This window comes from Etheostoma cragini, chromosome 11 (assembly GCF_013103735.1).
Source record: "Etheostoma cragini isolate CJK2018 chromosome 11, CSU_Ecrag_1.0, whole genome shotgun sequence".
Taxonomy (NCBI): Eukaryota; Metazoa; Chordata; class Actinopteri; order Perciformes; family Percidae; genus Etheostoma; species Etheostoma cragini.
In genome coordinates this window covers 26,014,425-26,030,097 of record NC_048417.1, presented here as the reverse complement: position 1 = coordinate 26,030,097, position 15,673 = coordinate 26,014,425, and the positions used below count along the sequence as shown (strand labels likewise).

General features: G+C 39.4%; 1 protein-coding gene across 3 annotated transcripts in view; it reads left to right on the top strand.

Annotated features, from left to right (window-relative positions):
- pde9a (phosphodiesterase 9A) overlaps positions 1-15,673 on the top strand; it is a 48,643-nt gene that overhangs the window by 12,314 nt on the left and 20,656 nt on the right. For all 3 annotated transcript variants that reach the window (XR_004658473.1, XM_034885175.1, XM_034885174.1), the window contains exons 2-6: positions 3,501-3,571; positions 6,241-6,318; positions 11,131-11,174; positions 12,421-12,475; positions 13,787-13,857. Coding sequence is in view for 2 of the 3 variants with exons in the window: in XM_034885175.1 (XP_034741066.1) it covers positions 3,501-3,571; positions 6,241-6,318; positions 11,131-11,174; positions 12,421-12,475; positions 13,787-13,857 (319 nt within the window). In the remaining variant the exon portion in view is untranslated. The remainder of the gene's footprint in view (positions 1-3,500; positions 3,572-6,240; positions 6,319-11,130; positions 11,175-12,420; positions 12,476-13,786; positions 13,858-15,673) is intronic.

Here is a 15,673-nt window from a genome sequence, read left to right as displayed (position 1 = left end):
CCCCTTAGCCCTGGGCTTCCCTAACAGTCCCAGGCCTCCCTGTGTCATCTTGTGCTGTGATTTGGCCGTTTGTTGGTCTTCAATGCCACACATCACACACAAATAGCTCCTTCATGTATGTGGGTCATCCCTCTGTGTATGCTGTGGAGTGACACAAATCATTCGTCATGTTCAGTGACAGTGGTTTTCCTTGTTTATTAAGCTGTGGGAGCAGAAGAGATAAAAAAGTTGAAATATTTAATGCTGCTGCGCTGCAACATGCACACTCTTTAATCAAACGAGAGGCCTTGAGCTGAGGGAGCCTGCGCATTCAGATTCATGAGACATCCCCCAGTGGTTGATTGCTCCACATAACTGTAGTCAGAGGAAGAAGAAGAACCGTGATATCCTGCTGCAGGAGGACTGTCAGTCTGCTGATGCTAAATTAGAAAGACATGTTTTAAACATCTACATAAGAAGAAGAAAGTAGCTGTTTCAAAATGTGCTCCAAATTAAATTTGTTGTTTTCAACAACTCATTTAATAATCTCAGAGATGGCAAAAGTACTCACTTCACACTTCACACTCAATTAAAAGTACAGATTTAATTAAAAAAATACTCTGGTAAAAGTCAAAGTACTGATTTAACTTCTTTTCTTGAGTAAAAGTAAAACAGTAAAGGCTTGGAAATTTACAAAAAGTATAAAAGTAAAAGTAGACTTGTGAATGACAATTCATTTGTTTTGCAAAGCTACGTGGATCGCATGAAGTAAATTATGAAATTAATTCTGGGCAGGCCTAATTAATCCTTAGGCCTGTATTTAAAGCTGATTCTGGTTTCCAACTTGGGCCCAGGTGTGTCTGTTAAAACACAGAAGGAGACAACTTCTCTCTGTTGATGCTTCATTACAATCAAGCAACAATACAAACATGCGCGTGTGTAGCTCTGCTTTGGCTGTGTGTGTTTGTGTGTGGTTCCGCAAAGAAATAAATAACATTGTAAAGGCTACCATACACAATGCATAGGAATCATATATATGCTAGAAAATAATAACAATACACCCACAATTAGTTACATAACCTTAATGCAGTGTAACTGTAGCATGTAAATATAGCACCTAAAATAAAAACGTGCGTTCACCAATCGCCATTATGAATCAACAGCCAGGTGTAACAGGTGAAGAACACTAACATCTAAATCACTAGCTTAACTAGCCTAACTCACTAACTTACTTTAAACGTGCCAGAACTATAGATCAACACAACAACAGGCTTAAATGAACTGACAACAGTTATGTCAGTTATTCTGCCATGTGGAAATGTCCTATATCAGTGGTCCTCAACCTTTTTTGCGCCAAGGACAGGTTTCGTGTCAGATTGATTTTCACGGACCGGTCTCCAGTAATCACGATAAAAAAATGATACGACCAGCATGAAAACAAATGTATAATAATGTACAGTATATAATATGAAAACAGATGTAAAATGCATTAAAAACACAATTTACCTTATCGCTGTATTAGTGGGAGCCTTGCGCTTGTTTCTGTGCAACCGAACAGTCGCATTGGGGGGTAACCGAGACAGTGCCACCCGAAATTCCTTATGTCCAGTTTATCCCATGATTTTGTTTTGACTGCTGTCACGGCAGAGTATCGGGGTGCTTGTTCTCCATGTGCCAAATAAGTTTTGAAGGCTTCATTTCCTCATTTGCTAGCTTGTCACCACATACTATGCAAAGCGGGCTTATCACATGATAATCACCTGTTGCGATAAATCTGTATTTTAGTAGGGTTGATATTGTCTGTGAAATTAATTTTTCAATGACATTTTAGGCTCCTCCTCCTCTGTGGGCCTTTTCCCCAAGGGTGTAAGCCTCTCTTCTCTAAGCGTAGCTTCTATGGCGCCAGTTTAATGCTACAAAGCCATCATGCGCCTTTAGCATCCCATTGACTGCCATTCATTTTGGCGCCACTTTGACAGTGAATAACTTCATGACTGAAGCGTTTCAATACTCTATTTGTCCATTGTTTATTTCTAGAGAAACACAACAATGTATAAAAGGCTCCATTACCTTGTATCTCACGTTATGGCTCTGTAAAAGACGTTTTTATAAAGATAGGTTAACGATTGCGTCATAACCACGCAACTTACCGTCGCATAGTCAACAAATCACCGTACTGTCAGGAGAAGCACGCAGACAGTTTGGGCTTACATCAGCTGTTTAGGTTTAATTACTAATGTTAACTATCATGTTAGTTACCAGTAATTAGCTTGTGCCTATGTTATCACCTACGCTTTCCGTCCCTGCTGATTGGAAATGATTGAGATTTCTCTTGCACAGCTACCAGAAGACTTACAACTTTCAGACAGTGATTAGCGTCAGAAGCATAGAGTGTAACGTCTATGGTAAGCTAATAAGCTTAAGTTAGCATCCAGCTCTGAGCTCAAAATTAGTGCCTCACTCCACGCCAAACTAACGGCATTCATCTCTAAACTACACCACAACAATATCCAGAAAAATAAAATATTATGTGGTAGACTTTAAAACATTTTGGCAAAATTGTCTCTCTAAAAACGTGTGACATACCACTTCTGCTTTAGATTACTCTTTTAGCACTGCAACGCAATATGAAGTTGACGCCAGCAGATGGCGCTGTTCCCATTTAGGCAAGAATTTAACACAACCTATTACATACAGCCTGTTACATCCATAAATTTGGACACTCAGAATACATGTTGTTTAACGTTTCATCTTCAAGCAACTTAGTGTCGCATGTGAAGCAAGTGCGGGACAGACAGCGCCATCTCCTGGAATGTCATTGTCAAGTCTGTTTAAGTTTTGTAAAAAACTAAAACTGATATGATTTACTTGATCTTTATTTATTTTTTTAACCTGGCAATGGAGTTTTAGTTTAAGTTAGTTAGTCTTGAAGGTTTTACTTTTTATTTTTTTCAGTTTACAAAAAATATATTTCACAGCTTATTTTCGTTTTAGTTTACTATAACAACCAATGACACACACACACACACACACACACACAGACACACTAGATATTAGCTCTATGTGTAATTAGAAAAGAAAACAGAGAAGCTAAAATGCTTGATGATTAATTATTACTTCAACTGAACCGTGGGAAACTCTGGGTTCAGTGTCTGGCCCATGGACACATACAGTACATATACAGTACATATATATATATACAGTATATTATTCACCACTACCGGTAATAAGATCCTTATGTGAAGTTTGTGTTCTAACGTTGGCAGATTTGCATGCAGTGTAACAATAAGATATATTAAGATTAGACATAGATAGCTAATTTGAAGCTGGTTATTAAGTAATTAGTGGTGCATGTATAGGTACTGAGCATGTGTGTGTATTTCAGGCCTGTGTGTAATGTGTAATGTGTGTTCAACAGAGTGAAAACATTGTTATTTTCCAGGTTCATGTGGATATAAATATGTGGTAATGGATTTAAACCCTGTCCTTATCATGTGGGATTTTGTGTTGTTCTCCCTCAGGTGGTGTTCAGTAGATTCTGCACCCCATGTGACATTAAGGAGCTTTTCTGTACAGCCTTGGGTGTGCCAAGGTAACACACACACACACACACACACACACACACACACACACACACACACAAACACACATACACACAGTATGTTCCTGTTTTACTTGACATTTAATACCATCTGACACCTGCACTGCATGTGACTAATAGAGTGCCTACTTACAGTGCTGCTATATATTTAATAATGTTTTCATGCAGTAGCCTTTACCTGAGTCATAACTTTAGTGTAGATTACAGCCAAATACTCCTCTGCTGTTTGTTTTAGAGGTCAGGTAGGCATTACTCCTATTTAGTGATGATTAATAATGGTTTGTAATCTGGATAATCCTTCATTTACAAGCAGGGAGATAAAGTAGAATAGTTGCAAATACAACAACAAATGTGTATACAAGCATAAAACACACGTACATATACATATATACATAGATGTGGTGAAAATATATAACAGATTTAAAAAGAAACAAATTGAAATCCATCAAATCAGATAAAAGAAAAGACCATGAAAAACCAGAAAATAAAAGTGAAGAAATTAGAAGAATAAGGGTTGTTGTGTGTTGTTGCCCACACAGTCTGTAAATACAGTAGCTTTTCATATTTAACACTACAGTGCATGAACATCCATTACATTCAAGCCATTGCCAAATGAGTTGATACAAAGGTAATTAGTCTCCTTTACAAAATAGAGTTGTCTGGTGAGTTTTGCACACAGAAACTTTGAAAGATTATGACCTTTTTAATCCTCTGTGTCCTCCTTGGCTACTAGCAACTGTGTGGAGGAGGGCTTTTCATTTCTGACAATATCTATAAAGGGAAGCTGTCAATATGAGGTGGTCCCCTACTTCCAAGGTCTATGGCTCCACCTTGAACAAAGTGGAGTAAATTTAAGTATACACACAAACACACAAAATTCTTCCCGCATCCACAGCTATTCATTCTAGCATCTTTTTGGGTCCTCCTCACATGAGGGCCCTGGGTACTCAGTCCCCTTTTCCCCTCTAGTCCGAGAACATAATGGCATTTGCCTGGAGTATAGGCGTAGATTTTTTTTTGGGGGGGGGGGGGGGGGGGGGGGGGGGGATGCAGGGCATATGTTCTCCCCACTATTTACAAGAGGTAGATTTCTACCCCACAAAAAAATGAAAGACAACCCACTACCCACAAAAGAGGTAAAAATAACCATTTTAGGGGTCATGTCCTTCTTTTCTGTAAATGTGTTTCCCAACGATTTCACACACAACTATATTGGAACATACCATTGTAACCTTGCAGAGCATGTTTGTGTAACTGTGACTTCTTCTGAATTGCCAGGGCCATGGTGTCCGCATAATGCCACAGGATGATTTTTTTGTCCGTAAGCCCCAAATCCTATCAAACTATCTTCAGATCAGCATCTACAAAAACACCAACACACTACGTCATGTCACACACTGACATACACACACAACACGCAGGCATGCCACGCTAGGTCAGGTCCGGTACGTTCAGAACAGGTTATCACTCGTAGTCGGTGGCGCAGACAGTGAAAAGACAAAGGGTTGGAGACACCCATAGACTTTATGATAGAGGGGAAACCACAAAGTTATATTTTATTTAGTGTATCTAATTACGTTAAGCCATTTGAGGACCTAGGTGAAAGAAACGTTAAGGGAAAAAACGCTTTTGATGCTGGTCAGTAACTCCAATGCATCAACTTCACATAGTGTCATATCAATCTACTTTCATTTTTTAAATTGATTTCATATTAGCAATTACTTTCTAACATTTTTACAGCATATATTACAACATATACTGTTAGTGTGGGTGCTTACCATATTTACATGAGTCATAAAGATCTGAGAATGTTCCTTTTCAGCAGTACACACACATACAGACACAGCGTGGGACCTGTAAGTGCAGCTTTGTCCATTTTGTGAAAAATAAAGAGGTGATTTCTTGTGATTTTGACATGTGATGTCTTGTGTTTAATGTAGATTTAAACTTAAGGGCTACTAGCTTTATCAAGGTTTCGTTCTCTAATAGATTTGTTGTTGAGATGTACATGATTCCTAAAGGAAACATAAACCAAAAACCGATATGTTTTCAACAATACAGGACAATAATTTCTCATTATAATAAGAAATAAATAATAGTAATTTCCTTTACATAAATAATGACATTTGCATCATAAATTGATGAAGAAAGATTCCCCAGAATGCAGGAAATTAAGTGTTTGATGCTGGGCGATAAATCGATTTTTGTGAATTAATTTGAACTCATGGTTTAAAAATGAAAATTGATTTGGACTTTAACTGAGTTATTTTCAGTAGGGAAGCCGCTGAGCTCCTGTAGTTAATGGTAACACAGTGCCGGTGATATCTCGGCGTGTCTGTGTTTTGGTGAGATCTGACCCCACACGCCTGTTGTCTGAAGATTTCTTACTCAGTGATCTGCTTAAAGAAACATGTTGATGGATATTTTGCTCTCACAGAAGATTGAGACTGGACCTTTTGATTCTCCTCTAGTTCTTTAACACTCTTCCACTTATTAGTATTGCGAGCATTAGGCCCATCCTTTTGAGATTTTATGAGACAAATGAAGGGTATTTATACGGGGAATTACTTAAGCAAAACGTAGAAAAAAAGATTGCTTACCCATCAGCAGCCTTACATGTGACTTGCAGTGAGATCTCCGTGTGTTTTGTCTTCATGCAGAAACACTAATCTGTCCCTGCTGGATTCATCCGGAGCCATGGTGTCCATTGACCCCACCATGCCGCACAACACAGAGAGGTATTGGAAAATCTGCATTCCACTGATGTCTTTATTGATAAATTGATTATTCGACAGAACATTAATTCAGTCCAACAGCTGGCTGTTTGATTGATTGAAAGACTTTTGCTGATTGACTGTAAATCCCAGTGTCCCCTGCGCCTTCCTTCTTGGCTGTTAGCATATTGCTACAATGAGCTGTCATGAAATGTGATTTGTAGCTTTGCATTAGCTTACTTAACTGAGTTTACCTGAAGCCTTTTAATTTGCAAGAAATCAGAATCACAGAGATAAAAAAGTGGTCCATTTTTCTGAATAATGGTGGGTGCAAGATTTGGCTGCAGGGCTTTACTATGATTAAACTGTTACTTCTGCAGAAAGCTTGTCAATAAAGCACTAATGCTGCCAACCCTTGATTGGCCCATCCCTTCAGTCGTTATCCTGTGGGAATCTGTGTATAGAGCTCAACTGTGTGGTTCCGCAAGTAAAAAGAATCCCATTCTCTTTCTCCATAAGGATTTTGATTATTAGTGGTAATTCATTGCTGCTCATGCAAATGTCTTTTCCCTCGAATTCAATAATCAACAAACTGCATTCACAAAAAGATTTATCTCATGTAAGTTTCCCACAGAGAGAATTCCTGGCTATGTACTCATATGTGATTTCCTGCTAGTGTTTAATGGATGACTGTATTTGAATATTGTAGGGTGTCACCTGTGTCTGATGCCACTGTCAGCAGTGTCAAAAGCAAGACAGAGCAGAGAAGTAGGAATAGAAACTTTGAGTCCCCTGTCTTTTTCTAACAGTTCCACAGAAGATACAAAATGTGTCCTGGGGAATATGATGCATGTCCACAAAAACTATTTAACACTAAACATTTACCATGTACTTAACTTTGAGAAGTGCAGCTTGTCACAGTTGATGTATTTGCAGAGCAGATGCACTACTGTAGACCCACACTTGACAGTAAGATAATAGGATTTTAAATTAAATAAGCAGTATCTGATATATTAAATAATTAATAGTTTTGCGATAAGTAAACCAAAAAATAATTTCTCTGTTAAGGCAGAGAGTAATATTTTGACGTAAGAGCAGCTTATTTCTACAAAGAGAGGCCAAATTAATTTAATTAATTAATTTGAGTAATCAGAACATTAATTGTGTCACTTACATTTCAAAAGTATAGTTTTAAACAATTTATTGATTTAAAAAATGATTTTATTGCCATTGCTAAAAAAGATACTCTGTTTCGTCTCTGCAGTTGGAGCACTGCGTCCATAGCAACACAATTAAATTCACATTAAACTGAACATTTCTGAACGTTGATGGTAAAGTGAAAAAATGTGAACAGGACTTAATTGGGAATACTTATGTTAACGTTTCTGTCCTCATTCATCTCATTTTATTCTTGCCCAGACGCTGCAGGTGACACATCTGGAAACAAAGGTTGTGCTGTTATAACCTTAGTTCTAAAAGCACAGGCGGAGCCCTCTACTGGACTTTATGGGTAATACTCCTCTCCAATCCCGAGCATGCGTTCGCCCACTGAACTTTGCATAAATATAGCCGGACAATCAGGATGGGCTTACCTAGAAAACAGCAGCATAACATAAAAGGCAGCGTCCCTGCTGTCTCACATCCTACACCCTCTTTAACAATGGCATAGGAGTCTCCATGGGTACAGTGGGTGGAGCCTGATGTACAAACGCCCTGTCCCTAGTCGCCGTAGCCCGCCAACTGCTGGTAACACTGCCACACTGTGAGCAGATCACAGTGGGAGACAGAGGCTACAGAGATGCACATAACATGCCAACATATGAGCTGGGCAAAGCAGATGCAATTTTACTCACTGACCCCCTTACGGGGCGTAGTGCAAAAGCATCAAACTGAGTAGATCTCAACCCGACCTCAGGCTGTGGGAAGAAAACAAGAGGGGGCAGGTGACATCTTAAAGGCTGTAACATCCAATCTCTGCACGCTCTGCCGCTAGACCCTCCATGAAACCAGGAACGGACCGTGGGAGGCCGCTATGGTAAGAGCTGACCTGGTGATGAGGTCCGTGAACGCATCATCGCAGGCTCGCTTGTGAGTTGTGTGACTTGATATAAGCTGCTACATCTTTTTTGCATTCTCAGCCACAGTCCTCAGGCTGAAAGATGTAAACCAGCTGGAGAGAGAAACCCTCCGAGATACCTAAAAGACACATATTGGATACTAGATACTAGAGTTGAAGTAATTAATCAGCTGAACAGGAAAAACAGGAGAAAGTCATTTTTGTTAAAAATGTTACATTGATTATTTGCTCTAGTTGAAGGAAGGTGTCCCAATGGTTAGCACTGTGGCCTCACAGCAAGAAGGTCTGGGTTTGAATCCTGGTCGTTCCCGGCCTTTCTGTGTGGAGTTTTTATGTTCTCCCCATGTCTGCGGGGGTTTCCTCCGGGTGCTCTGGTTTCGCCCACCATCGAAAACATGGACCAGATTCTCCAGTCAGTGTCAGGACCAAGACACTGGCCCAGATCTGGAGTTGGTCCCCGGGCACTGCAAATGGCTGCCCACTGCTTCCTTGAGGGATGGGTTAAATGCAGAGAATGAATTCCGCTACATGACAAAAAAGTACCTTTACCTTTTTTAATAGTAAAAATTACTTTTGAGATTTGATATAGATCTGTAAGAATTGAGAGGAAATGTCAGAATGTGACGTGTAGTCATTTGACTGTACGGAAAGGGGGAAATTGTGTTATTAGAGTTGTGTTGTGTTACATCACTGCCTCCTAGTGGACAGATAATCTGTAATAGGGTTAAAGGACTATTAATTGAGTGAAATACAAGACGTGTGGGACCGAGCTCTCCTTTGTACATTCCGTTCTTGCCATCCTAACATAACAATAGTAACATAACATAGCCTACAATAAAGTAATATAACATATGTGACATAAGTAAGGGATAATGCAGAGCGAGCCCTTCATTATGCGAAACAGAAGCCAGACAGGGTGATGCAGGTTTAATTCACATTATTAGAGGTTACCTACTGATAACGCCTGCTTCCCGGGTTGGGACTGTTAACTTTACCATTGAGCATGGCTCTCCGGCTCAAGGGGATTTTTGTGGTTACCATTCACAGGGCATTTGTCAGAATCTTCATTTATAACTTAATAAACTCATGTGAAAGCAGAAGGACTTGACGTTCCCTCTCTTTAATTTGCGGTGCACATTGTGTGAGAATGTAAACAGAGTCGCATGACTTTGGGTAGAGGGCATCGCTGAGGGCAAGCTTAAATGATATAGTGATTTTATTTGATTTAACTTTAGTAATGATAGCTGTTTTATCGTATTGATGCAGCAAGAATTACAGTTTATTTCAGCTCCTCCACCAGAGGGGCATCTAAGCCAATCAGGGCAAACGGGCTGTTGCCTGTGCAACAATAGCTTGTACCTGTCCATGACCCTGTAAGTGAGTGTGTTAACCATTTCCTTAAGTCAACGGTCATGTTGATGAAGAAGCTGTATTACTTTTCAAGGAGTTAAACATATACGTCAGGAGATGATATTGAGACTCCGACTATAGATGCATTTTCATTTCCAGATAACTACCTTTTTGAAATGGTTTTTCTTCCCAGTCTGTGAGTTATGTAGCATACATAACCTTACCCATCCTCATATGACTAATGTCAAACAATCATAGAGGTTTAACAAACTGAGTTTCCGCTTCCAGAACAACTGATTCAAGATGGTTTAATCAACTCAGAGTAGGTTGACTCAGAGTTAAGTGCGTGAACCACCACAGTAAAAAGGCAGCATGAATGGAGCCATACAGCGAGGTTGAACATATATTTAGTTTTAAAAAAAAGCAACACAGTAAAAGAGAAAGAGAGAGAATTTGCGTTGGAGAAAATTGTTGCATCTATAATGTTACATTTAGGTGCAATCCTGCGGGCGAAGACTAGGCCTACTAATCCCATTCTGAGGCTGCAGCACCATCATCAAAAGAATTGTAATTTCAAAGGGTTTTACGCATACATTTTTAATGTCTCTTACTGGTTTGTGTCCAGGGAACTCAACAAAAAACGTTTAAAACAGAGCGAGCCACACTCTTCTGATAGCACTTTGCTATACAGTGGCCTTAATAATAGGTTCCACATCACCAATGTTGTAAATAAAACTGCCGTTTGCAAAAAACATAATGCGACACTAAGAATGTGCTGGGATGTAGAGCATGTCCACGATGGGTGATGTTAGTGATATGAGGACGGATAAGGTTATGGTCCTTTAACATAAATGATGAGAACTGCCCTGGTCTCGTTACACAAAACACTTGATATGCTCCAGTCTCAAAGTTAAAGGCACCTGCACTTACACACAGGCACACACTGATAAGGGACAATGCTTTAATAGAGCGGTTCAAGTTTTCAGCGGTTTCCTGGCAATCGGAAGGTTGGGGGTTTGATCCCTGGCCCTGCAGTCCCATGTCGAAGTGTCCTTGGGCAAGACACTGAACCCCGAGTTGCCTGAGTGTCTTTGTCACACACAATTGTGTGTGAGTGTGTATCTGATAAGCAGGTGGCACCATGTACAGCAGCCTCGGCCATAGTGTGTGAATGCGTGTGAATTGTGAATTGTTCCCGTCAAGATTAGAAAAGCGCAATATGTATTGTGTGTGTGTGTTTGTGTGTGTGTACAGCTGTGTGCATATTTGCTATCTTATCTCAAGTTATAATCTAAAAGAAATTGTATTTGACAAACACCATCTGAGCGTACACCTCCTTGTAAAATTAATTTCAGCTTCTCACCACCTCTGCTCTCCAACTAACCTGTGTGTGTCTTGTTGTGTTGCAGGTCACTGTACCGAGTGGTGCCTATGACTGGAGGACAGCTTGCTGGTGAGTTTCAGGGACTACACTCCATAGATGTATGACAAGACTTGGATACATTCATGGCGGAAGCCCGTTCCAAACGTTTTTAAGCGTTAAGTAATTTCTTGTTATTCTTTATTCTCAAATAATTAAGAAATTATTTGGCCCATAGACTTTACATGGTGGGGATGGTACAGGTTTTTGAATCACTTTTCCCGGCTCGAGGGAAGTTCTTAAAATATTGAAAGTCCATTGATTAAAAATTCTGAGTAGAAAGATTCATACAGTGGTGGTCTATGGGTAAAATATTTTCATTAGGTTGCAGAGGGATTTTACGGTGTAATACTTAGAGTGACCACCAAAAGAAATGGGCGGAAAGGCTGAGCTTTGTTCCTGGGGGCTGACACACACACACACACACACACACACACATACACACACACACACACACACACACACACACACACAATAGTCCTTCCTGAGACGAGTCAGCATCAATCTACTAGGTTCAATTCCACCTCATATAATGTTAGAACATCCTAATTTTAACCAGTAATATCCTACTCATTAGAAGTGTTATTTTTGGGTCAAACAAGCTTGTTAACTGAAATAATCATGCCTGTTATATTGTTGTCTGAGGGTGGAGATCCAGTCTGCTTATTCACTCTAGCCGAACCAACCTTGATTAATCACAGAGTGGAATTTTTCAGTCAGTACTGACCTGTGACCCTCGCGTTAAGTGACACAATGTACAGACTTCTGGCTGTTTGTTTTTTTCACAATTTCTCATAGCTGTTAATTTATTGGCACGTGGTGTTGAACTTTGCCCACAACAGTCGGTTTAGGTCTCAGGTTACTTTATTTGTATCCGTGGGTAAACTAGGTTTACAGTCTAAGAGGCACTTTGTAGACCACCACATAACATGCAACACACAAAACATTACAACATATAAAGCAGACAGTTAAACATGGATAAAAGGAATAAATAACCGTTTGTTTATGCCCTATTCAAAGGGTGTAGGCTATCTCCTAAGATCGCCATAGGTGTAGTTGTGTAGCATACAGGGATGTAGGGTGCAGCTGGGACTCTCCAGTCCGCTTACTTGACCATTTTACAATTTGATGTAGGCGATTCTTGTGCTTAACTGAAACACACTAACTGCTAAGGAGAACAATAAGTACAGCTTTAAGCCAATGGCAGGGCTTTGTTTGTGTGTACAGTCTGGTGGGTGTGTGTACATGTAACACAGCGCTACGCTTGTTCTCTCCTCAGATAAAGAGGAACTCTTTCAGAATGTACTGACGCAAGTAGCAGAGCAGTTTTCAAGGTAAGCAGCTGGCTGAATATGTTCACACGGTAGCAGATTGTGTCTGTTAACTTGATGTACGCAGCAACTATTGTGAAGATATTACATGTGCATATTTTCTCACTTTTGTATATACATAAACATGATTATATTCATTACTAAATGTTTAGCCTCTATTGCTCTATTTTGGATTTCTTAGTCTTTTAAACAGGTTGCTAATTAATTATTAGGAGTTAAAACCTTGCAGCTCCAAAACCTAAGACCATGTTTTGTATCTTGATGATAATACCTTTTCATTTGTGCAATTTTTTGTGGTGCTGCTGTCCTTTTTAATCAATTCATTCTGATGTGCCTCTGGCTTAGTGGTTTCGCTTTTCACTGATGTTCCCCACTGACTCCAGACATCATTTCACTGCTCCTTCTCTGCTTCAGCTCTCGTGTCATGTTTGTTTTTCTCCACTCATGCATCATGTACGCGGGGTTTTACTGTGTATACTGTATGGACAGATGTGCACAGGACAGGACACAGGAGTCCGCGGGGGACACTAGACTGCTGTTGCTAATACTGTACAGTACAGCCCCAGATTGACTGCAATGTTGAAAAAAAAATCCTTAATTTCTCTAAACTGTGTTAAACAACAGATGTGTCCTCTCAAGAGATTTTATCCTAAAAAACAAAAAGGAAATACAAATTTAATAAAAGATTTTTAAAGCAAATTCCACATAAATAGATAGAAAAAAATCTCTTCAAATATATAAACTATAAAACGGTTTGACATCTGAAGCCAAACAAGTGAAATCAAAGCTAGATTACCCCCTAGGCTGTTTAGCAATTACGTAACATTTATTTATGTTTTATCTCGATTCACAATGCATCGTTACATCCCTATTATTGACTAATCAACTGATTCTTTATTTGTTTCCAATTTCTTATTGTATGTGAACATCAATAACAACAACAACAGAATGAATTCAGTTTAAGATACAGATTGGAGATCCTGGAACCTACAAATACTTTTAACTTCTATTTCATAAATGTAGTTGTTGACTTTCAGCTGATAGACTATAATGAATTCATCTACCAACTACTGCAGTTCTGTTGTGTACTTCAGTATTTTTAGTTTGTAGGTTTTGCAGATGTTCAATATACAGGTTCAAATGCAAAAGCTACCGTAGAGCAGTGCAGGGATCGATCTTATAAGAAGCAGTTCATACTTTATTAAATGCAGCTGTAATTATCCACCTGCAGCAGAGAAGTGTAAATATACACACAAGTTTATTGTTGCCATGGAGACTGATCCCTACTCTTTCTCAACTCATTTATTTCTACAGGGCGTTCAAGATCAACGAGCTGAAGACCGAGGTCACCAACCGTCTTGCCATGTTGGAGAAGAGAGTAGAGTGTAAGTCTGTTTCCCCCAGATATTTGTTTGAACTTTTTCACTTTCAGCCGAGCCTTTCAAACGTTCTCTGATCCTCTGATATAATTGTTAGAACCTGTGAAATATTGATTCCAGGAGTCCCGTTAAAAAAAAACACCGTGATAAACAAGTGTTACATTAGGAATGGAAACTCATAATTTCCATACATGTTCCACATGTTTTACCAAAATATAAATATATTGCACATTTTGCCAAAGAAGGCACGGAGGTAATTCTTTGTTTTAGTATGATGTAATTTGTATTTAAACTTTAAAATTCATTTTAAATCATGAACAATATTTAAATAACTGAACCAGTTACACTAACTAAGACAAGATAAGAAAACCTTTATTTGTCCCACAGTGGGGAAATTGCAAACACGATACAGTGAAAGTCATATTTATTCTTTGTGTAGAACAGCATGGTAGTTTTTAAGACATTGGAGTCATTCTTGATGCCTCAGATAAGGATGATTGGGAATGTCTTGCTGCTTGAGAGGACTAGATTAGGACTGTATTTAAAGCTAATACTGGTTTAGAAACGTGAGCAAGGGCGTTCATCAATCGCCATTATATAGTCAGGAATAACCTAGGTAACAGGTGAAGAACACAAACAACTTAATCACTAGCTAACTAAGTAAAAGTAAAAAGTCACCACAAAATAAATAGTAAAGTAAAAATATCTGAAGAATAAACTTAAGTACAATAACAAAGTATTTGCACTTCGTTACTTCCCATCTATAGAGTCAAATTTTTCTGTTCCTATGGTTAACCTTTTTTTTTTGAAAGATTATTTTTTGGGGCTGTGTGCGGAGCTTAGTGCCGCCCATGCCAACTGTGATTAGAGAAATGCAGACAAAAAACGCAGCATCTCCCATCCCGGAAGGCTGTGTGGAATAGCCAGACCCTCCTCCACTTCGCAGCGTGTAGATGGGCTGGCAAAGCGAGACTAGTAAGGAGCTAACAAGCATTAACAAATAAAATATTTTAGTGCACCACAGACTCTTCATCTGAGTTTGGGTCTGACTGACGGCAGTTTTACGACGCCTAACCTATAATTGCAGATCTCAAGCTTTCGGAGCTATGCAAGCATGGTGCCCATCCGTAGAGCTTTGTGAACAGACAGCCGGGAAACCCGTGCTGCCGCCCAGTTCTCAGTTTAGCACTAACCACGGTGCAGAGGGAGAGAGGAAGAGAGGACTATGTTTTTTAAAATAAAGTTAATGTAGGCAAGCCTTTAGTTAATACACTTGATTGCCCTGCTGTTACTGACGTAAACTAACCACTTCAGTCGCTGTGCTGCAGTACATGGCAGTGTGCAGCTGCAGAATGATTAACACTGACTGGATTATAGCTTATTTTTGGAATAAAAAAAATTAACATCTGGCCTGGCGGAGGTTCCTGTACAGTTTTAGGGGAAACACTGGCTGTACGAGAAGCAAGGCGTGTATAATGAGCATAAGGAATGTACGAAATGTACAGCGCTGAAAAGTCGAAAAAAAAATGCCGTAGAGTTACTCCTTTCATTCTACCCATTCGTCTCCACTCATTTGTAAAGGGAGAACTGGCATAACCCAGTTATTCACTTAACCGGGGCAAGAGCATACATTAATGCTGTGCTGTCTGGATGAAATAGTCTCAAACAAGTGCGTGCACAAACCATAACATTTAACATTGTTTAGTACATAAGCGCTGTACACTCGTGCTTAGACTGATTAACCCACATTCATATAGAGATAACTGCATGCCTTCAGTGTATGCTTTCTTAACTTGTGTTCCTCCACAGTTTATGAGGCTTG